General features: G+C 49.2%; 1 protein-coding gene across 4 annotated transcripts; it reads right to left on the bottom strand.

Moving 5' to 3' along the window:
* Window positions 1-1808: 1808 nt before the first annotated feature.
* On the bottom strand, window positions 1809-18072 carry Thnsl2 (threonine synthase like 2). 4 transcript variants are annotated; one of them, XM_051203066.1, is made up of 9 exons: window positions 18037-18072; window positions 15304-15538; window positions 13676-13870; window positions 12596-12748; window positions 8115-8345; window positions 5705-5853; window positions 5472-5597; window positions 2583-2734; window positions 1810-2240 (listed from the first exon to the last, which is right to left on the bottom strand). In XM_051203066.1, the coding sequence occupies exons 1-9, from the start codon at window positions 18061-18063 to the stop codon at window positions 2015-2017; spliced, it is 1494 nt and encodes a 497-aa protein (XP_051059023.1). In that variant the 5' UTR covers window positions 18064-18072; the 3' UTR covers window positions 1810-2014. The 4 variants fall into 4 exon arrangements, with proteins under 4 accessions (XP_051059026.1, XP_051059023.1, XP_051059025.1 ...); XM_051203065.1 differs by having other exon boundaries at window positions 1812-2243; XM_051203069.1 differs by lacking the exon at window positions 8115-8345 and having other exon boundaries at window positions 1809-2243.
* Window positions 18073-21705: the final 3633 nt, after the last annotated feature.

The raw sequence follows: 21705 nt of genomic DNA, 5'->3' as shown, positions 1-21705 counted from the left end.
CGCGGGGGAGAGGGAAGGAGGCTGAAAATAGCAAGGGAACCCCACAGGAATGCAACTGGCTCTCCAGAGGAACCGTGATGAACATTTCTCACCACGCTCAAAGCCATACTGAGGTAAGGCCCATCTCCATGGCACATTCCCTCACCTCCCAGGACCCCAGTCAGCCCCTTTTAAAAATGGGAACACGAGGAGCACACTGTTAGGAGCGCGGCTTTGTGGAGGAAGTGTGTCACTGTGGGGGTGGGATCTGAGGTAATACACGCTCAAGCTAGGCCTAGTGTGGCGGTCTTGGCTTCTGCTGCGTGCTGATCCAGATCCAGAACTCCCAGCTCCTTCTCCAGCACCAAGTCTGCTTGTATGCAGCAATGTCCCATGCAATGATGATAACGGACTAAACTTCTGAAACCGTAAGCCAGCCCCAATTAAATGTTTTCCTTTATAAGAGTTGTCATGGCCGTGGTGTCTCTTCACAGAAATAAAAGCCTAACAAAGATACCGTGTCACAGAGACTGCGAGTATAACCTGTAAGGGGTCACTGCCATTTCCTTCGAGTAACCCTGCCATCCCCGCCCCCAGTAGGTCCAGCATCCCCACTGAACGCTGGTTCTCAATGGCTACCGTTCCAGGTACTACAGAGATGTGGACCTGGCATGTTCTGATGGGACAAACCAATCAGACAGGCTCTGTGTGGTTCTCATTCTCAGTCCTGGGTGAGGAAGTTCCTGAGGCCCAAGTAGATGAGGGCAGAGCAACTGTAAGGGCAGGGTAATAACATCCTCTGTGCCAGAGTTTTCCTCTACTCCACGCCATCTCTGCTTTCTAGAGGGAAGTCCGCCATCCAAGGCATGAGGACTGCCACCGCCACTCATGGACTTGCATTTGCCTGAAATTTCTCCTGCTACCTGCAAGATCCGAACCCAGTAACATAAGTAACTGAAAAGCTAGACGACTTGGTTAGTACACTGATGCCCCCATGGTTTTCTGTCCCACACGACCTTCACTTTTGTGATCAGCGTCTTTCCATACCACCAGCCCAGGCTTCCCTGCCTCCTGCCTGCTCTGCTGAGCTAGCCTGGTGCAGCAGGTGGGTGTGGCACATGCCGCAGCATCAGCTCTCAGGCCAGTGGGGCTGCCAGCAACCCTGCACATCTGCTCTGCCCAACAGCCATTCAGAACCCCATACAACTAACAGAGCTTTTATTCCAGGGGTTTCCCAGTGTTTTAGCAGGTTGAAAGCAACTGGCAAAGAGAGCCAAGGCTCTGAATTTGGTTTGGTGACTGAATAAACAGGGAGCTGGATACAGTAAGACCCAGGCCACAATGTAGGCGAGTAGCCTTGCATCACAGGTCAGGACCCTGACCCTTTCCAGCTGAAGCTGACCCCAAGTCCAAGGCTCATCACTCACAGTCCCTAAACATGCATATTAAGCAAGGATACTGCTGAGTCTTTCAACAGCTGCCAGCCTCTACCCCAGTTGCTCACTCTTCCCCCACAGAATAAAGGTGAGCAAGCAGATTCCCAGGAGATATCTGCAGCTTTCCCCAGAAGCAGGGACACAAGCTACTCAAGGGCAAAGCTCCTTGGGACAAGAACACACACACACACACACACACACACACACACACACACACACACACACACACACATTTAAAGACACATACCATGTATATCTGGCTGCCCTGGAACTTTCTATATAGACCAGGCTGATCTAGAACTCACAGAGACCTGCCAGTCTCTTCCTCCTGAAGTTTAAAAAAATATTTATTTTTATTATTGTAAATTATATATAGGTACGCGTGTCTGTATGCATATCTGTTCACATGAGTGCATGGCCCACAGAGGCCAAAGATGTCAGAACCCCTACAGCTGAAGTCATCCATGGTTGTGAGCCGCCTAACTTGGGTGCTGGGAACTAATCTTGGGTCCTCTGGAAGAGCAGCGAGAGTTCTAATCTACTGAGTCACCCTGTCCCAGCCAGTCCCAGGACAAGACTTCAAACCAGTTCCAGCCTGGCTACTCTGAGGAGTTGACAGCACAACCTTCCCACCGCTGGGACAGGCCCTCAATCGTGCACCTCAGCATCTGTGTCCAGTCATCTCCTCTCTGCATCGGGATGCAGCGTGTCTCCTTGTGCTCCAGGGCTAGGATCTCTGCAGGAGTCTGGGGAGTCAGCCCAGCAGCCTGGACTGCTTCTGGGAATTTGGCTGCAGAGGCAGGGGCTAGGCAGCACCGAGAGATGCTACTGAAGACGGGCAGGACACGTGAGAACAGGTAGCAGGATGGGGAAGAAGATGGAGGAAGGAGGACCAGGGGAAAGGTTCAGGACAGGGTAGGACAGAGAGCAGAGACAAAGACATGATTAGTACCTCAAACTTACCTATATAATAAGCCTGCAGCGTTTCCCTATGAAGACCCAGTGGCCATCGCCTCCCCTTAGGACCTGGGATATAGTTCACGCCTCTTCTAAGGACAGTTGTAGCTCTTGGGCACAGAACCCACCATGGTCACCAACATCACTATTCTCGATGCCCTGCTTCGAGAAGAGTTATTCCCCCAGTGCCCCAGGCCTCCCTGCTGGTACCTGGACTGCCCATTGTCAGACTGCTGGTAATGGTAGTTCACCGCTGTGGCTGAGTGGGGGCACAGCAGGTACTGGTTCTCCTCCCAGCAGCGGCCCATAGTCTGGATGATGGCCTCATCAGACACCGACTCGGATGTTACAGCCTCTGAAAGCTGAGGGTCAGGGGACAGGGGTGAATGTTGGGAATCACAGAAGGAGGACTAGGACCCTGTGATATGCACAGCCACAGCAGCGCCAGGAATACTGACCCAGCTCAGAGTAAAATCAATTTCCAAGTTTTGAGCCAATTCCAGTTTTGAGCCTACTTAGTAGAAGGGTTCACAGAAGTTTTGGGTACATCTCAATGTATTTAGATCATGAATCAAATTAGCACACTCCTGATCTACAGCCAGATACAACACAAGTCAGGGGTGTTCAGACTTCCCGTGGAGTGAAAACTACCCTGTCAGTGCTCACCCCATTTAGGAGCACCTCCCCGGGAACTTCTTACTCACAGGCAGAGGAAGACTCCCTTCTCAGAGCTCCCTGGCATACCAGATAGTTTCTTGAAGAAGTTCTGCTTGCTTACAACATAGCAAACACCCTACAGGTACCCAATGGCATCATAGACCAAGTGGTTCATAGATTGTTTATGTAGCTATTTCCTGGTTAGGGTCAGAGACAGTAACCAATATTTTTTCCCCTTCTCTTCCTCCTCATCTTCTTCCTTTTCCCAGTTCTGAGGATTGACTGGAGGGTCTAATGCATATTAGGCATATGCTCTACCATTTAGATGCATCACTCAGAATGTTAGCTGCATTTGTATTTCCAGCATCTAACCTAGTTCTTGAACCATAGCCAATAGATAATATGGATAGGTGGATGGATGGGTGGGTGGATGGGTGGGTGGGTGGATGGATGGGTGGATGGATGGATGGGTGGATGGATGGGTGGGTGGATGGATGGGTGGATGGATGGGTGGATGGATGGGTGGGTGGGTGGATGGGTGGGTGGATGGATGGGTGGGTGGATGGATGGGTGGGTGGATGGATGGGTGGATGGATGGATGGATGCCCTTCCAGCAAATACAGCATCCTTTGAGTATAGCCAGGGAGAAAATGAAGAAACAGAGGATATGATGTTCAGTTTTAATGGAGGATCCTATTTACATAAGGAGGCAGAATATTGATTATCTGCACAAACCATGAACCAAACAAACTAATGTTTGGCTCTGTCAAAAGCAATTAAGCTATTCAGAGCACTGCCTGCGATTGCAGAGGACCCAGGTTTGGTTCTCAGCATCCACATGGTGGCTCACAACTGCCTGTAACTGCCATTCCAGGGGATATGATGCCCCTTTCTGGCCTCCACAGGAACTGCTTGCATGAGGTACACATACAATGCACATTGGTAAACATTCATATACATTAAATAAAAAATAATAAAGCCCTTTTCAAAAGAAGTATAGATTATAAAAAAAAGGGAGGCCCCACTTTGGTCTTCAAGGGTATATAACTCAGCTCAGATAACTTTGTTCAGGGTTGAGACTAGCCCTTCAGGAGGGACACTAACACATGAGGGACTAAGTTAAAGGAATTGGGAAGGCCATGTTGGTCAATAAGGATTCTCTTTAAGTGGAGGACACTATGGTAAAATCTAACTGTGCAATCTATAAGGAGCACATTCTAGAACTTTGCAATGATCAGAGTTGTAGTGAGGTAGATGTTTCAGTCCCCCAGTGGGGGAATGCGGAGCTAGCATGGCCACTGGGTGGGAATGAGGGACAGAAGTTTAGGATACCCTGTAAAATAAGGCCCTATTGCCAGGCCGTGTTCAAATAAAAGCAATGCTTTCTAACTAGCTTCCTAAAATAAATCAGACTTATGTATTAACTAAATGAAGTCTCTCTAACAGAGAGACAGAGACAAGAACAAAGGACAGAGATAGGGTCAGCAAGAGCTGTAGTCTCTGTCCATGCCAGAAGGGCAGAACGACTTTGCCCTTGTACAGTTATTGCCATTATTGGAAATTAACAACAATAATAAATAAAAATATTCTGGAATGCAGGCATAACACTGTATAAATAAATAAATCTTAAAAAATAGGAATGGTAACTGCTATGTATTTCCAGCAGTATGTAAAGAGCCTCCCGTGTAATCTCACAGCACCTTATGAGACAGGCTTTCTTGTTATCCTGGCTCTGCAGATGAGGAAACCGAGGCACTGCTTTTATAAGAGTAGCTTAGTGCTTCACAGCTCTCCTCATTCAATCAGTGTTAACTGTGAAAGTTCCTGGTTTGCAGAAGATGCTCAGAAACCAGGCGTTCCCATCCCTTGTTCAGACAGACTTCCATCCCCCCAGTCTGTCCTGTGGCTGTGTCCCTTTCTTCCTCCATGGGATAGGGGTCTTTGTGCTCACAGATACACACTAGGGGAACCTAGAACATTAAGCACATAGGGTTGTTCCTTTAAAGGAAGGAATGTAATAACCGCTATCCACCTAGAAGGCTGGATGTGGATGTGTTTACTAGTCTAGTGACCTTTGCCCTGTGTGCTAGAGACTTTCCCAGCACCCATCATCAGTAAAGTCACAGAACCAATCCCGACGACTTTACAGAGTTTCAGTGTAGTCACACCTGATCTGTGTGTGACTTGTGTGTTCTTTGTTGTGCACATGGACTGAGTTAATCATCACAAGAATGGCATGCACCACATTGTGCTGTGCTTAAGATGCCTAAAATAAACCACTGGAGGTCAGACTAAAGACATTTGAACCAAGAGCGTCTACTGAGTCCTGGCGAACTGAACTGCCTTCTTGCCTCTCTTAGATCGTCAGTCTGCTGGCTGTGGAGGTTGTAGAGACACCGCACCCTCCAACCCTACTCCCACAGGCTATGGCCAGTGACCAACCTTGCTATGTAGTTCCTTGGGTAGGTGCAGACTTTGGGATCTTTCAAACTGTTCCATGAGGGCTCTTGTTGCCTGGCTGTCAGAGCCAGAGAGCAGCCAGAAGATCCTCTCCATATTGTAGGGCACCTGAGTGGAGAGGCAGGGCTCTAGGCCACCCCCATTCCAACCGTTACCCAGCCCCGCCCCGCCCCACCCCACCAGCTGCTGACTGATTTTCTCCCCACGGGGCCCACCTGAATGTCCATAGCAGATGCCAGGGTTGGCTTGACGACCTCACACAGAGAGAAGTCTCCCTTCTGGACAGTCCTGTGGATGATGTCATTGCCGTTCACTGCCACAACCAGGCGGATGGGCAGGCCCATCTTCTGAGCAATGCACCCAGCTTGGGACAAGATTGGAAGACAACAGGCAAATTTTAGGACAAAGGCAAAGAATTCTTTTTTTTTTTTTTTTTTTTTTTTTTTTAATTGAGCTTAAATAGAAACAGACCAACCTGGGTGCTGTTTGGAAATGAGGCTAGAGAGAGATGAGAAGAGACGTAGGACGTGGGAGAGGGAGAGAATGAGGAGCGTCACTGTGCCCTGCCTCCCAGGGACTAACACACTTATGAAGGGTGTGCATCAACCTCCGCAGAGGAGGAAACATCTTTCCTGCACCCTACCCACCTGCAGAGTCTAGATCTTTACATTCCACCCCTGCGGCTCAGGGAGGGCGACTGACTGTTCACTGCAGACACACCAGGCTAAGTGGCACAGCTTCTGGGGCTTCTCCTGTCTCCGTCATCTTGTCGTGGGAACATGGAGATTGCAGATGTGTGCTGCCACATCTGGTTCTGTGTCTAAAGATCCACACTCAGACTCGTGTGACAAACACTTCACCCACTCAGTTCTCCTTCCCAGGCCCTCGCTTTTTGGAGGGAGTGGGGACGTTCACCAATATCACCTTAAGTTTGTAAAGCCCGTTCATTCACACTCTTATGTCACTTCATTGCAGTGTCCTTCAGTGATGAGGAAAAACGGAAGCTCAGGAGGGCCCAAAGACTCAAGGCCGAATGGGTCCTTAGGAAGACGGCCAGACGGGAACGTCCTTTGCGGCTATTGCCAATGTTTTATTTTCTGCCATGTGCTGTGCAGGGCGCAGCTACAGGTGGCATCTCTAGTTTGAAGATGACATGGAGGGGAAGCATGCTGGGTGTCAGCCTCTGAGGAGTGGGGAAAGCAGCCTTCCTTGCCTAACTGACAGCCCACTGTCATTCTGTCTTCCTATAAGAAGCCAAGGGGTCTCCTAACACTACGATGTTTTTTACCATTTCACCCAATTCACTCCTGGGGCCAGAGACACTCACACCATTGCCTCCTCAAGAGATGGCAAGGGTGTGGACCCCAGCCAGCTTGGGCTGTCACCTTGGCTCCACTACCGGTCAGCCACTACCGGGAGAGCTAGCTTCTCTGTGTCCAGTTCCTCGTTCTAAAATGTAAGAGTACTTCAGGTGGACCTGGATACACATCTGCAAACCTGGGCTTCCACATCTGCAAACCCAACTGACCAAGAATCAAAACTGTCCAAAACAGGGTGTGGCGATACACCCTACAATCCCAGTACAGTTGTTAGAAGCCGAGGCAGGGGGATGGAGACTGCGCTATACTGAATTCAAGGGCAGACTGAGTTATAGAATGAGAACCTATCCCAATTTAAAAAAATCACACCTATATTAAACATGTTCAGACTCTTCGTTGCAAACGCTCATTAAAGCCCATGTCCACTAAAATGACATCTTTGTTGCAAATGCTCATTAAAGCCCAGTGGCCACTGAGATGACCTTTGCATATTGTTTCTTGTTTAAAGCATGCAGGTGTACGTGAGTAGGTCATATGCAAACACCATGCCATTTTACGTAAGGGACTTGAACGTCTGCAGAGTTTGGTATCCGAAGGCATTCAGGAACCAATTGTCCTGTACAACAGGAGACAGCCACATTGTCCTAGCCCCATGAAATTATTAACCCACGAAAAACACTTAGGACAACAGCACCTGGGGCATGCATAGTTAACGCCTGAGAATGTTTGTTAGTATTCGGTGCCAGGCAGTGTGGGACAGCACTTTTCCTGTTCAAAGCTCACGGGCACCCCGGCAGTCAGACACGTGATCAGGCTTTCATAGCCTAGGAGCTGAGTCTGAGGAACGCTCTAACAACTGTGCATCTAGTAAAGGGCCAAGCCAAGGCCAGACTCCCGAGGTCAGAGTCTGTTCCGCTTCACACGGCCCCAGGGCAGTGAGAACACAGAGCGCCACTGCACAGAGCGGGTGTCCCTCAGCAGGCGGCGGGCAGAGCTGGGAGTAAAGTGGAAATGTTGGGAAAGGACACCGAGCTAAGTTGAGCCTTGATTTATGTCTACTAGCAAATAAGTACAGGCCAGGCTGCTGAAGTTCCTGGGCCGAGCCCCTCAATCTCCTTCCGCTGCAGGACCGTGGAACGCTCTGTCCCCAGCCTCTGCAAGTCAGAAGAAATCTAGGGCATTCCACACGGCTTTCTGTCCTCTTTAGAATAAAACAGCACCTTCTTCTCCACATTTGTAGGCAAAGGGCAGCTGGAAAGACTGGGCACTTTCTGGAAAGCCCATTTGCATCCCAGGATCTCCTTACCTGCAAGGTTACCCGCAGCCCCTGTTGGCACAACCACCTCCACAGGGGGGAGGGGGTGCGTGTCCAAGGAGGGTGCACACTGGAAATAAGCGAAGAAGTGGTGTGCCATCTGCACTAGGACCCGAGACCAGTTGATGGAGTTCAAGCTCATCAAGTTGTGCCTCTGGACGAAAGCCACATCAGCAAACACGGCCTTGATGGGCTCATCAAGTTCATCGCTGTTCCCTTCCACTGCCAGGGAGACAGAAGAGGTGAGCTCTCAGGGGCGGCGCGGCAGAAGCCCCGACAGTCCCTCTGAGCTCCGCCAAGGCCCATCCTCTTCCATCTAGTCCAGCCTTTCACATGGCCTGGCCTGGCTTTCCAGGCTCTGTATAAGCTGCTTGGGGAATAGAACACGGGTCATTTGTTCTTGTGACCCTGAACCTTTGTCCTCACTTGGGAGAAAAGAAAATGTGGTCAGAACCATTTCTAATTGTCTTGTATTCTATAAAACACGATAGAAAAAGTCAGCATCCTGGGATATTGGGGAAAGAATTCCCCTTGTACTTCAAGCCTTCATTATTCCACAAAGACTATGTCCTTCACTCTGCTGAAGGGAAGCAGAGGGTGTTTGCCCAACTGAAACATGTGAACCCGATTGGGACGGGGGAGGGGGCAGTGGGGACAGGGATGGGGTGGTCACTTCTCCTCTGTAGAGGAGTGCCAGCATCCCCATCTCTGCTCCTATGTGCTGGGCAAGCTTGCTTGGGCAGAACTTTCCCCTGAAGCTGAGTGTGTACACTGGGGTGAATTATTGGGTAAATTATCCACCAGTCTAACATCAGCAGCCCCATCTAGCTGCCTCAGTAAATGCACCAGTATTAACCCTTCCCTGATATCCGTATCTAATTCTCCTTTTGGGTCCATCTCAAGGTGGGGCTGTGTGTGGAGGCTACTGGGAGAAAGTACCAGGACAGCCGCAACCCTTCCCTTCTCATCACGGTATAGCAGCAATGAAGGCGGGTACCGTCTGCAAGTCCATGTGTGAACCCCAAGCAGCCTGGTCCATGTGTGGTGGCCCATCTCCTTGCTAAGGCCAAGCCAGTCTTTGCCTGGCATGCCCATGGGGTCAGGAGTTGGGTCCAAGATGGACATGTGAGTCTCAGGTCACTGAGACTCAGAAGGACATTTGCTGGGGTGCTAGAGAAATGAGCCCCACTTTTAAGGAAGAGTCACAGGGGAAGGGAGACTTGGCTACCTCCAGAGGAAGGAGCCTAGGATTGGGGAGGGCAGAGCAGAGACTGGGGAGTACTTGGGAAAATCAGCTAAGTGAGAGCCTCTTCACATCTGGACATCCCAGTTACAGAAGCCGGAATTTGTTCTTTCAGGTACATGAGTTGGGTTTTCTGTTGCTTCCATACCAAAGCCATATACTATAATCGATGAACATCTAGTGCCTACTCAGGACTTGGTGCTCAGGGATCACACAATGCACATGGAGACTATCACCCTTACAAACCCAGTGGCTGGGCCAGACGCTTGCCTTGTGTATTTGTTACATGTCTATTGCTGTTATAAGACACTGTGACCAAAGCAACTTGTAGAAGAAAGAGATTCTGGGGGCATACAGTGTCAGAGGGTTAGAGTCCATGGCCATCTGGCGTGGCGCTAGAGCAGTGGTGACAGTTTACTGCTTGTCCACTCTAGTGACACAACTCTATCAAGGCCATACCTAATCCTTCCCAAGTAGTTCTACCAACTGGGGGCCGAGCACTCAGGTATATGAGCCTATGGGGCTTTCTCATTCAAACCATCTCATCTCACTCCCGGTTCCCGCGGGTTTACAGCCACATCATAATGCAAAATGCAGTGAGTCCAACTTCAACAGTCCCCATAGTCTATCAGTCTCAAGACTTAGAAATTCAAAGCCAAACTCTCTTAATTGTAACACCCTATAAACTAAAAAAAAAAAACTATGTATTTCCAAAATATAATAGCACAGAATATATAAGCATGACAGCCTGACTTTGATCTTGGTGCCCATTTAAAGGTAGAAGAAAAGAAATGACTCCACAAGGTTGTTCTTTGACCCTCATGTGGTCATTGTGTCATATGCATCCTTCTACACATCACACACACAATGATGATGATGAATCAATAATCTCAGCATTCACGCGGTCCATCCCTACTCCTTGAGCTCACAAAGGGAAAACACATCTTTCTTATTAGCCCCTGAATCCACACACATCTTCTTAACAGTCAAAGCAGAAGCCTCAAAGAAGGAAAAGAAGACAAGCAGCACTTAAAAACAAACTTAATGTCTTCAAAGCCTACAGAACTATTTCCTTGATGCACAGAACAGAAACATCTTAGCTCTAGCAATGACTATGACATGATACACTTATCATCAACAACACATCTGACACTATTTCCCAGGTGGGCAATGCTCTCCAGCTGCAGGTGAAGATCCCATTCATGTCCTTAGACAAAAGTCTTCCAATATATCCTTATGAGTTAGAGAGAAGAACTGAAGAACTACAGAACAAAAAGCAATTCTCGGCTTTAATGTTAGGAAAAGACAGCCCTAGACCCACGATGAGCAAGCTTGGCATGTGAGAAACATAGGGCCTTCAAGAGCCCAAACATTTTTCATTAAAGTCTCACAATGACTGTTGGAGCCTGCTCCAACCCGTCAGCTGGGTTACCCGAGTAGGGGCATGAGGATTGAGAAAAGGCAGATAAAAGAAACAGACAGAGACACAGGCTAGCTCAGGTCCATGCCTTTCAGCACACCGGACAGCCCCCAGTTTAATTTAGACCCTGCTTATGTGCGACTAGAGGCAAAGCAGAACAAAGAGCAGCATAGTTAATAACCAGCTCCCTGCACTGTCCTTGAATGGAGAAGCAGCCAGGTTCCCTATCTGTCACGTGAGTCCGGCTAGCAGCAAGCGGCTTTATTCCCTATCTCTATGTGCCTTTCGGGTGGCATCAGAAGCTCGTTAGTTAGATGATATGCTCTTTCCCATGGGCTTAATCAGAACTTTCTCACAGCTCTCAAGGAGACTGAAACAAGCAAGCTTGAACTTAACATCTTATAGGTCAGAATAGACTCCAGATGGACACTGAGTCACTTGTGGGCTCCCACAAACGACCATAGAAAAGTGCAGCCAGATCCAAGGCTCATGCATAGGACTTTGCCTCCAATGGCTCAGCCACACCGTGGACTTTATCCTGGCATGTGCACATGCTTGCCAAAGAAAAGAGCAGAGGGCCCTTTTCTCTGCAGTTATGAAAACAGACAAAGGGGTTCATGCTGCTCTCGTGACAAGACTTCCCCCCAGTGTCTGAGCTCCTTGGTATATTCGTACAGGCCATCCTCTGTGGTGCTTGTCTTAGCTACTGTGAAGAGACATCATGGCCAAGGCAGTTTATGAAAGGAAGCATTTAATTGGGGTCTTGTTTACACTTACAGAGGATTGGTTCTAGATCATTCTGGCAGCAAGCCATCGGGCATGGGACTGAGTGTTTACATCTGATCCACAGGCTGATTGATTGGGACTGGACTGAGCTCTTGGAACCTCAGAACCTACCTCCAGTGTCACAACTCCTCCAACAAGGTTTCATCTTCTAATCCTTCCCAAACACTAACCAGCCATTCAAACATGTGAGCTCTCGGGGGCCGTTTAAAATCAAAACACCTCAGGATTATACCAGGACCCAGGCAAATTGTAGAAGGAATTTTATTTTAGTTTTATTTATCTATTTTTAAATTTATCTTATGTGTATGTGTGTCTTGCCTGCATGTATGTCCGTGTACCGTGTACATACAGTGCCAGAGGGGAACATTGGATCCATTGGAACCGCTGTTACAGATGGTTGTGAGCTGCTATGTGGATGATGGAAACTGGACCCTGTCTTCTAGGAGAGTAGCTAGTGCTCTTAACCCCTGAGCCATCTCTCTACCCACTTATATTTATTTATTTACTGCTAGAACATTTCCTATGTATAAACTGAGGGATCAAAAAATAATGCTGCCAAAAAAAAATTATGCAGGACAACCAAAGTGTGTAAAACCCCAACCAAGACCCCTAAAGCTACTGTTGCCATAAATTAGCCAACGTCTTCATTAGATGACCATCCATAATGTAACTGGTAGCAAGCAGCACCAAAATAGGAATTTTGAGCAGTCTGTCCTCTAAGGAAGGGCATGGACTGCTAATCCATACGGACACATTCTCTCAACTATGAAACACGTCTGTGCCCATAACACTCCAGTGCCCTGGCTTAAATGTATGGCTCTGCATGGCTGCCTACATGTGACATTGGCAAGTGGGACCTGCACGGAGGCAGCATTGATAGACACCTGTAATAGTTGGACACAGTGAGTGCAGGTCTAAAGTGTATGCCAGCTAGTGTGGGAAACTGTGAAGCTGGGAACTTGCCCAGAGCTAATCCCACCTATGAAGACAGGCAAGCCAGGGCCACACAGCTCCCGTGCCTACCTCCAAACACACGGACATTCTCCTTCAGCACTGTTGTCATCTGGAGCTCCTGAATCTTTGTGCAACGGCCTTTGGGCAACAAAACAATGATGTCCACATTCTTCAGTCCTTGGACACTCTCAATGGCAGCACTTCCTGTGTCCCCAGAAGTTCCTAGAAAAAGACCAACCCTCCCTTTAGAACAAGGGGCATGGAAAAAGAATGAAATAGACCTTAAAATATTGGTGCCCAAGGACAGCAACAAAGGCTTTCAAATACTTGAAAGACAGGTGCTTAATACTTAGCCCCGGGTCCTTAGATACACTGGTAAAATTTAGGATACCATCGAGTATTCAGTACAACTAAAAATATCACTCTGAGAAGGACCCACAGCCTTCAGCAGACTCACAAAGGGTCTATGATAGTTAATCTTGTCAACTTGGTGGTTTTTTAGAACTGTCATGGAAACCACCTCTGGACGTGTCTATAAGGACATTTCCAGCAAAGTTTGATGGAAAAGAGAAGACCAACCCTGAATGGAGGCGGCACTACTGTGTGAGCTGTGGTCCCCGGCAAAATGAAACCAAGGGAGCAAGCTGAGCACCAGCATCCATGCTACCTGGTTCCTGACTGTCGAGACAATGTCACCATGCCTTCCCCGCCGTGCGCACTGTGCTCCCAGACTTAACTCTGAGCACCGAACTTTCTTTACCCAAGTTGCCTTTTTTGGGTATTTTGTCCCGACAATGAGGAAATTAACTAATAAAGAATCCACTGGCTTTCAACCTACTAACGCTGAGACCCTTTAATACAATGTTGTGGCGACCCTCCAACCATAAAATTACTTTCATTGCTACTCCATAACTCTAATTGTGCTACTGTTATCAATCATGATGTAAATATCTGTGTTTTTTGATGGTCCTAGGTGACCCCTGTGAAAGGGTCATTCAACACCCAAAGTGGTTGCAACCACACAGGTTGAGAACTGCTGATCTAGAAGCACTGATAGCATAAGCCTTAAAAGATTCAATCAAGGGCCTCTTGTGCATGGGCATCCTCCAGCTGGGGCGCTAAAGGTCCCTGTCCCTTCCCAACACCCACCTACGACAATGGTGACATGCTTTTTTCTCTTCTGCAGGAAGTACTGCATGAACTGAGCTGTGCAGGACAGAGACAGGTCCTTAAAGGCATATGTGACCCCATGCCACAGCTCCAGTATGTTCAGCCCATCCCTCAGCCTGTGTAGATGAACCACATCTCTGTGGCGGAATCTGCTGAAGGCTTGGTCAATCAGATCTGCGAGGGAAGAGATTGGACAGCAGGTGAAGGTATTAGCTCTTCAAGTTGCCTTTGTGCCTCTTCAAAGTGTTGACTCCCACTGCCAGATAAAGAGTCCAGAAAGCCTGATCTTAAATGACATATTTAAAAATAGAATTGTAAAGGTCTAGAAAAATCTGGGGGGGGGGGGGGAATACATGCGGACATGTATTAAACTGCTCATAAAAGCATTCCTCTTTAGAATTCCTGGAGACTAGACCTGGCTCTAGAAAAATGCCTAGTTTTTAGTTTGTATACTTCTTATTGAGTCTTTTTTATTCTATTTTTATTTATCTTGTGTGAATGGGTGTTTTGCCCGCTGTATGTTTCATGTGTGTGCAGTGACTGAAGAGGCCAGAAGAGGGAGCTAGAGTTACAGATGGTTACCAGCCACCATGTGGCTTCTGGGAACTGAATCCAAGTTCTCTGGAGGAGCAGCCAGTGCTCTTAACTATTGAGCCATCTCTCCAGCATATTTGAGTCTCTTTATAAGCATGTATTTTAATAGAAGATCAAATCATAGACCAAATTAGTCAGTTCAGCCTCCTAACTTTCGCCCCTAAAGGTGGAAGTTTTGTTAGTTTGTTCTTTGTAATACTAAATCTCACACCTGTGGTGCCAGGACAGATGTTTGTAAACTTAGCCACAGTTTAGCTCTGAGCTTCTTGAACTTCCGTTGTGGGCCATACCTGAGGTATTATTAAAATGTGGAGTCTGGATCAACAGTTCTGATCTGACTTTGAAATCTCTAACCCCTGCCCACGTGGTGCCATCACTGTTGGTCACAGGAATAGTGTTTCCCAACTACACAACCTTCTGTTACTTTTGCTGACTTGACACAAACCCAGACATATCTGGGAAAAGAGAATTTTCCTCCGTCAGATTGGCTTGTAGCAAAGCCTGAGGGAATTTCCTTGTTTAATGACGGTATGGGAGGCGCCCAGCACACTGGGCAGGTGGCTTAGGGGTGCATAAGAAGGAAGGATGAGCAAGCCATGGGGAGCAAGCCAGCAAGCATCTCCTCCATGTGTCCCGCCTCAGTCCCTGCCTCCAGGTTCCTGCCCCTGACTTCCCTCAGCAACAGAGCATGGCCTGAGGGCTGTATTCCGAAAGAAACCTTTTCCTCCCAAAATTGCTTTGGTCATGGTGTTTGATCACATCAACAAAAACCCTGGCTAAAAATATTACCCTACAGATTTCCTTCTTGTCACTCAAAGTGTCACCTGAGAACCAACAGCTGCAGCCTTACATATGCACTGGTTTTATAATGATCGTGGCTCTATAGCAGGACCAGGTGGAAGAGAAACTTCCATCAACAATTTTCTATGGTTAATTTGCATCTCAGGGAGGGTCTGTGTGGTGCTGAGCTGGGGTGGGGATGTTGTGGGGGGGATGTTGGGGAGGTTCCTCACCATTTAGGTCATGTCTTGGAATGAGCTCCAGGCCAATGAAGAGGGCACACAGCTCCTTCACCAGGCTGCGATAGGAAAGTGTGCTCCAGCGACACAAGGTCTCTCTGTCCAGCTGTGGGAGCTCCTCTGGCATGTAGAGGCCGCCATCTGGTGCATAGCCAGAGAAGAGGGCCCCCTCAAAGTTGACCCGTGGGGCCCCTCCCCGGGTGCTGGTGTACCACATGATCCTGGGAGCCTGCAGAGAGAGTCCCAGAGGCAACTGGGTGGAGCTGAGCACACACAGTCCTCTGTACCACAACTCCCTGGGATATGTATCTCAGACACAGCTATGGCAGCTCTTATTTGAATCTCAGCTTTACCAAGTCTTGTGTAAATTATGATCCCTCTGATCAAAACAAGCAATTCCACCGAGCTCACTACCTTGAGATATACGCATTGGAACAGGCAAGGAAAGAACCACAACTCTTACCAGTGGCCAAGAAAACCTGGGAATGGATAAAGACCATAGCAATAGAGGTAGCTGCTGTTTTTGACAGGCTTCTTTACTAGTAGGGAAAAGACCAGAACACCTGACTGGCAAACGCTGGTGTGGATGTGGGGGAAAGGGGCACTTATTCACTGTTGGTGGGAGTGCAAACCTGCACAGCCTCTATAGAATTGGCGTGGTGATTCCTCAACAAGCTAGAAATGGACCTACCATATGATCCAGATATACAACTCTGGGCACATTCCCAAAGGACGCTATATCCGACTGCAACGACATTTGCTCATCCGTGATGATTGTTGTAAATGAGATCACAGAACGTTTTAAAATGACCTCACAATTTCATTTTGGGCCTCATTCATAGCTGTGCTCAGGTGTGTGCATTAGACTGCCTGAAACCAAGAATAGTATTAAATAGAACTTGGGTGTGGGGGATACTGTCCTGCTGGGACAATGAGTATAAACAGAAATGACTTTAGAAATCTGGCATATACAGTCACCCCACACAGGACTCCATCACAAAGAACAAAATCAAGGCAACCTCAAAAGCCCATTGCAGGCGCAGCATCTCAGAGGGCAGAAGCAGGGTCAGAAGGTCAGAGGCTAGGCAGTTAGCTCCTTTAATAACCACAGGGAACCCTGGAATGCTGTGGACAGTGTCAGCTCCCAGGCAAACTGGCCTGAAATCCTCTCTGCATGACTTTACCAGACCAGACCAAAGGAAATGCTGCAAAAAATCGCAACCAACCAAACTGCTGCAGGTGCCCGGGCAGGACAGAGGCAGGCAGGGCGACAAGGCACAGCTAAAAGGATCATTTCCCCAAAGCCCCGTTCTCCGTGGAATGGGCCACATGGTACCCAGGCACGGAGGCGGGCTCCAGATTCTGCAACCCAAGAAAGACAAGAACAGGGAACAGAGCTTGGCTTGAAGCAGCTCGCACTGGCGAGTTCTGTGTGAGCAGTAAGAATACGGCTGCTTAATCACAGAGGCCCAAGCTCTTCTTGGTTTTGATCAATCATTCACGCGACAGTGTTCCCAGCCTAACAACTACAAAAAAAAAAAAAAAAAAACCCCGATGGTCCATTTTTTAGCAAAGCTAAAACAACAACAAACAAAAAACCAGTTGTGCTGATTTTTTAGACTGTTGTGTGAGGGCTCAGACCTCCACAGTACATTATTGTGGTAATTACTTCTTGGGACTTCTCTGGATTTTATTCCAGAATGAAGACAGGGCAATAAGCACGATAAATAATAACAGTGATAATCCGCCTTTGGGCCCGAATTCTGCATCTGGGAAGGCCCCAAGCTGCAGGTGGCTACCCTCGGGGTTGGAGTCTAAGGCCTGGGAGCCAGGTGTAGAACCGCTGTAGCATTCACAGAGGCCGAAGGCGACACCCGTAGCCTCTGAACACAGCGCACTGTCCTGGGTTTCAGGGTTCTCCCCGCACTGCGGAACCCCGGCTGCAGGAGGAAAACGCGCGGAACCTTCCACCCGTGCAGACTGCTGCCACCCCAAAGCCCCAGCTGGCGTTAAGATCCTGGCAGGGAAACCAAGCTGAGCTGCGGGGGCCGGGATAGCAGCAGCCAGGACTCAGACGGGCCCCAGAAGAGAGCCACAGCGTTACCGTCGGGGGCGTGGAGCTGCCTGGCTACCCGAGTCCAGGGAGGGGGGCGACGAGCACCGCCAAGCTGTCCGGGAGCCCGAGGTTCTGCGGGAGTTTAATTCCGAGGCTGGGGAGGAGCTCTACCGAGGGAGGAGAAAGGGCGTGGAGGAGGGATGTGGAGGAGGGGTGCAAGAAGGGGGGAGCGGCAGAGAGGAGAGAGCAACTAGTCTTCCTGTGCTCTGAGGAGCGCCTCTCAGGCCCTGGATTTTCTTTTACCCATTATCTTCGCTGCAACTCGACAGAAAAAAAAAAAAAAAAAAACTGGTAAAATTATGTTTTATTTTTATTATTTATTTATTTGAGATAGGGTCTCTCTCTAGCTCTGTCCTTGAAGAACTTTCTATGTCCCCTTTTCCCCGCCCCCCCTCGATTTCTGGGATTAAAAATTTTGTTTAGTTTTTAGATGAGAGAACAGAGGGCCATGTGGGAAGAAGAAAGGCCCTTTTGTCCTTTGGCTTTCATGGCTCTGGCCTATGCTCAAATCCACCAGATGGGTGCATTTTTGGAGCTAAGCTTAGCTCCCCGGTCCCACCCTCCCCCCCATCCCCCCTCCTCCCTGCGTCTTCTTCATGGAGCTTGATTACCTTGAAGTCCTGGTCTTTGGACTCCATTCCTGAATGCTGAGATCACAGATGGCCGGCACCAAACCCTTATGCGGGGAATTGAACCAGAACTTCTGGTGTGTGCTAGACGAGTGCTTTACCAGCAGAGCTGCATTCCCAGTCTCCAGTTTGCATCTCCAGGGTGAAAAGAGCAAGCACTTGGGGGAAATTTTCTCCAAATATGCCCCAATGTCCCTGGATGCACATTCACACCCCCGAGTAAGCGGTGGTTTGAAGCTGGAACAGACAGGTACGGGCTAAGCTTTACTCTTGGCCCTGGGGTGGGCCTGATGCTTGCCCCAGCTGGGTCTCAGGGTCTCAAAGACGTCATTGGTGCTGCCTTTCTTGCTCATCCTCCTGTGATCTCTGCTTTCCCAAGTTGCCTGCCGTCTATGCTTCCAGCAGGCATGCCAGCCACAGCTTCAGGAGGTCTTACTCAGCTGCCAGCTGCCACTATCTAGGCTGGGTGGGCCTCAGAGTCTCCTGAGTAGGAAATACTAAGAGGCTGGCCCTGCCCAGGGTATGCAATGGGTCTTTCAAACATAAGATGGAGCCAGAGGCTTGCCATGGAGTTAACACAAGGGTCAGAGGGGCCAACCCACTAAGGGGGTATAGGTCAGTCAGGGACCTCCTCTGTGCTATCTGAGAGGTACATTTAACCACCCAGAGGCCAGGGAAACTGGGACTCACCAAATGCCATAAAAGTCAGCAGTGTTTGCTACCATGTTCCCAAGAAATCTTCCTAAGCATCCAAGGACAGCAGTACCATCCGCAGGCCTACCACCAGGCTCTCTGCCTGGGCTCCATCAGGCCTAAAGGACAGCGCGCGCGCGCGCGCACACACACACACACACACACACACACACACACACGGCCAGGGAGCAGCCTTCTGTGAAGCTCACCAAGTCTGGAGGAACAACTGAGTTAATCATTAGGGGATGCTGCCTAGGACATTCACACCAGGGGCGACGGAAGACCTAGGAAGGCTGGACTCTGAGAGAAGCCAGCACAGTCCAACCTTGGATGGAGTTCATGCTCTACTTTGAATCCACCTAAGAGCTTCTCCCCTCTTCCTAACAGTCTGTTATTGTAATACATGTGTAGATTTAAAGCTATGCAGTAATTAGTTCTTTCAAATAATCAGACTGGAGGTGGAGAGATGAGTTAGCGGTTCAAAGCATCGGCTGCTCTTAGCGAGTTCAGTTCCCAGCGCCTACCTGGCAGTTCACAGCCATCTGTAATTCTAGACGGGGGAGGGGGGAATCTGACCTCCACTGGTCCGGGCATGCAAGTGGCACATGCAGGCAAACCACTCAAACACATAAAATAATCAAAATCAAAAACAGAGTAAACAGACCAAGGCAATCTTACTGCGCTGCCCTTGGCACTGTTGCTCAAGCCCCGGGGTAAACATTGAGTTTACCCGTATCACTCAGTTCTCAACCCTCCAGTCCATTCAGCGCTCCCAGTTTTGTCCACAAGATGCACGCCCTACGGCCCCTTATGCCATCAGTAGGCCGGACCCCAGCGCTCCGTGGCTTAGCAATAACGCCATCCGCCCGTTAGAATCTGCCTCTGAGCCCATCTGGCCCTGAGTGCTTTCTCCAGTCCCAGCGGAGGCGCCCTAGAGCCCTTACTTTGGCACCCCGTGGTATGTAACACGAAGACATGAACAAATGGGTTTTTGGGTTTTTTTATTATTACATTTATGCATTGGTGTGTTTGTGTGCAAGCGTACACACATGTGTGCCTAGCACGCAGGCATAGCTCAGAGGACAACACTTAGAGGTGTGTTCTCTCCTTCTCCCAACAGGGTCCCAGGGATCACTGTCAATCAGGCCAACACCCCAGCATCTGCTACCTTCCCTTCTCCCATCATTCTGTGGCTTTCCCGGTCACGGTGGCCTCCATTCCTGTTCACTGGACATTGACAAACGGAATGGAAGAAGGGAGAAAATGAGAAGAGTGGGCGAGGGAGAGGTAGTCGCGCTCACGCCCCGCTGGGAGTTGTTTAGGGTTGGTCACTCTCTTCTCTGGTGTGGTACTGACGGTGGTTACACTACCTGCCACTAGATGGCAGTATGTGGTCAAGGGTGCTTGGGACCCGTGTCCTTTGGTTTTGGTTTCTATTTCTCTCTGCCTGGATGTCCAAACTTCAAAACATAACTACAACGGGAAATAATGGAGTTCTGGAAAGTTCAACATCTACCAAAGCAAACTATGTGTGCCCACAGCTGTTGGTGGCTACATTAGGCTACCCTCTCCTTCCGTGAGCTGGAGAACTGATTTGGGGAACACTTAGGTATGCTAAGTTGTTTTTGATAACATCCCCTCATTGAGACACTAATAAAACGGGTTCTCTTTTATAAATATATCCCATTTGCATTTAGTGTTAGAGACTTTAAAGCTGGACCAACCTGGAGAGGACTTTTGGGCTTCTGTTAGCTGAATGATGCATGGGAACTGAGCACGTTAGTGGGGTCTTTCTCCATAGACCTTTCCTCACTGGCCATACCTCTGTCCCTGCTGGGTTGGCGAGAGTAAACCTCAGATAATGTTCAAAAACATCAAGTATGGGGCCAGAGTCAGGCAGCGTAATCAGCTTTGTAAGTCACTCTGTGCTCGTATCTCCCAGAGCTTGAGAAGGGGATAAAGGTCAAGGGAGAGGCAGCTGCTGCCATCTTAAGATGTAACCTTGGCTCCAATTGTGTCCGCATCTGTGGGCTGACCCAGGAAGAGTTCTTTGATAGACAGTTGCTTTTGAGAAGCAGGAAAGTCCTCTACCTTGGGCTTTTTGGCCTGCGATGAATTTGAACCTTCTCCAGGTGGTCCTCCCCCCCCCCCCCGCGGGCTAGAGTTTCATCTTCAGGGTCCTGGCCTACGCTTCTACTGCAGTGAAGCAGGCTGCCCTATGATTTGCAAACATAATGAGTAGCCAGGCAAGCTAGTGCTACAGAGCAAATCCTGGTAAGAGCTAGAGGAACAAGGAGTTTGCTGTGCTTGTCAGGAACTACATCCATAAAGTCTCACCAACATGACTCCTGAACATGCCCCGAGCAAGGGCAAAACAGTAGACCTGGTAAAGTGATTGGAGAAAGCCTCAAGCCTATGCAAAGTATTTGGTTGGAGCTTCTGGCTTGCCCCTGCAAGTTTCTCCCTTCCTCCCTCTCTCCCTCTCTCTCTCACTCCCTCTTTCTCTCCCTCCCTCACCCCCTCTCTCCCTCCCTCCTTCCCTCTCTCCCTCCCTCCTTCCCTCTCTCCCTCCCTCCCTCCTTTCCTCTCTCTCTCCCTCCCTCCCTCTTTCTCTCCCTCCCTCACCCCCTCTCTCCCTCTCTTCATCCCTCCCTCCCTCCCTCTCTCCCTCCCTCCTTCCCTCTCTCCTCTCTCCCTCCCCCTCTCCATCCCTCCCTCCTTCCCCCTCTCTATCCCTCCCTCCTTCCCCCTCTCTCTCCCTCCCTCCCTCCTTTCCTTTCTCTCTCCCTCCCTCCCTCTCTCTCCCTCCTTCCCTCCTTTCCTCTCTCTCTCTCCCTCCCTCCTTCCCTCTCTCCCTCTCTCCCTCGCCCCTCTCTCTGTGTCTTTCTCTCCAAACCCTACCCTTTAAACAAAGGAAAGACACCCAGGGCCCAGCTCCATGTTCTGGGTCTATTACAG

Source organism: Phodopus roborovskii, unplaced genomic scaffold (genome assembly GCF_943737965.1).
Source record: "Phodopus roborovskii unplaced genomic scaffold, PHOROB, whole genome shotgun sequence".
NCBI classification, from domain to species: Eukaryota; Metazoa; Chordata; class Mammalia; order Rodentia; family Cricetidae; genus Phodopus; species Phodopus roborovskii.
This window is presented reverse-complemented; position numbering and strand designations above follow the sequence as displayed.

Coding starts and splice junctions, on each gene's coding strand:
- Thnsl2 (XM_051203065.1), bottom strand. CDS start 18,063: ATGGAGTCCAAAGACCAGGACTTCAAG. Junction 13,871..15,303: donor TCCAAGACATGACCTAAATG/GTGAGGAACCTC, acceptor CTTCCCTCGCAG/ATCTGATTGACCAAGCCTTC. Junction 5,854..8,114: donor GGCTGCGGGTAACCTTGCAG/GTAAGGAGATCC, acceptor TCTTGTCCCAAG/CTGGGTGCATTGCTCAGAAG.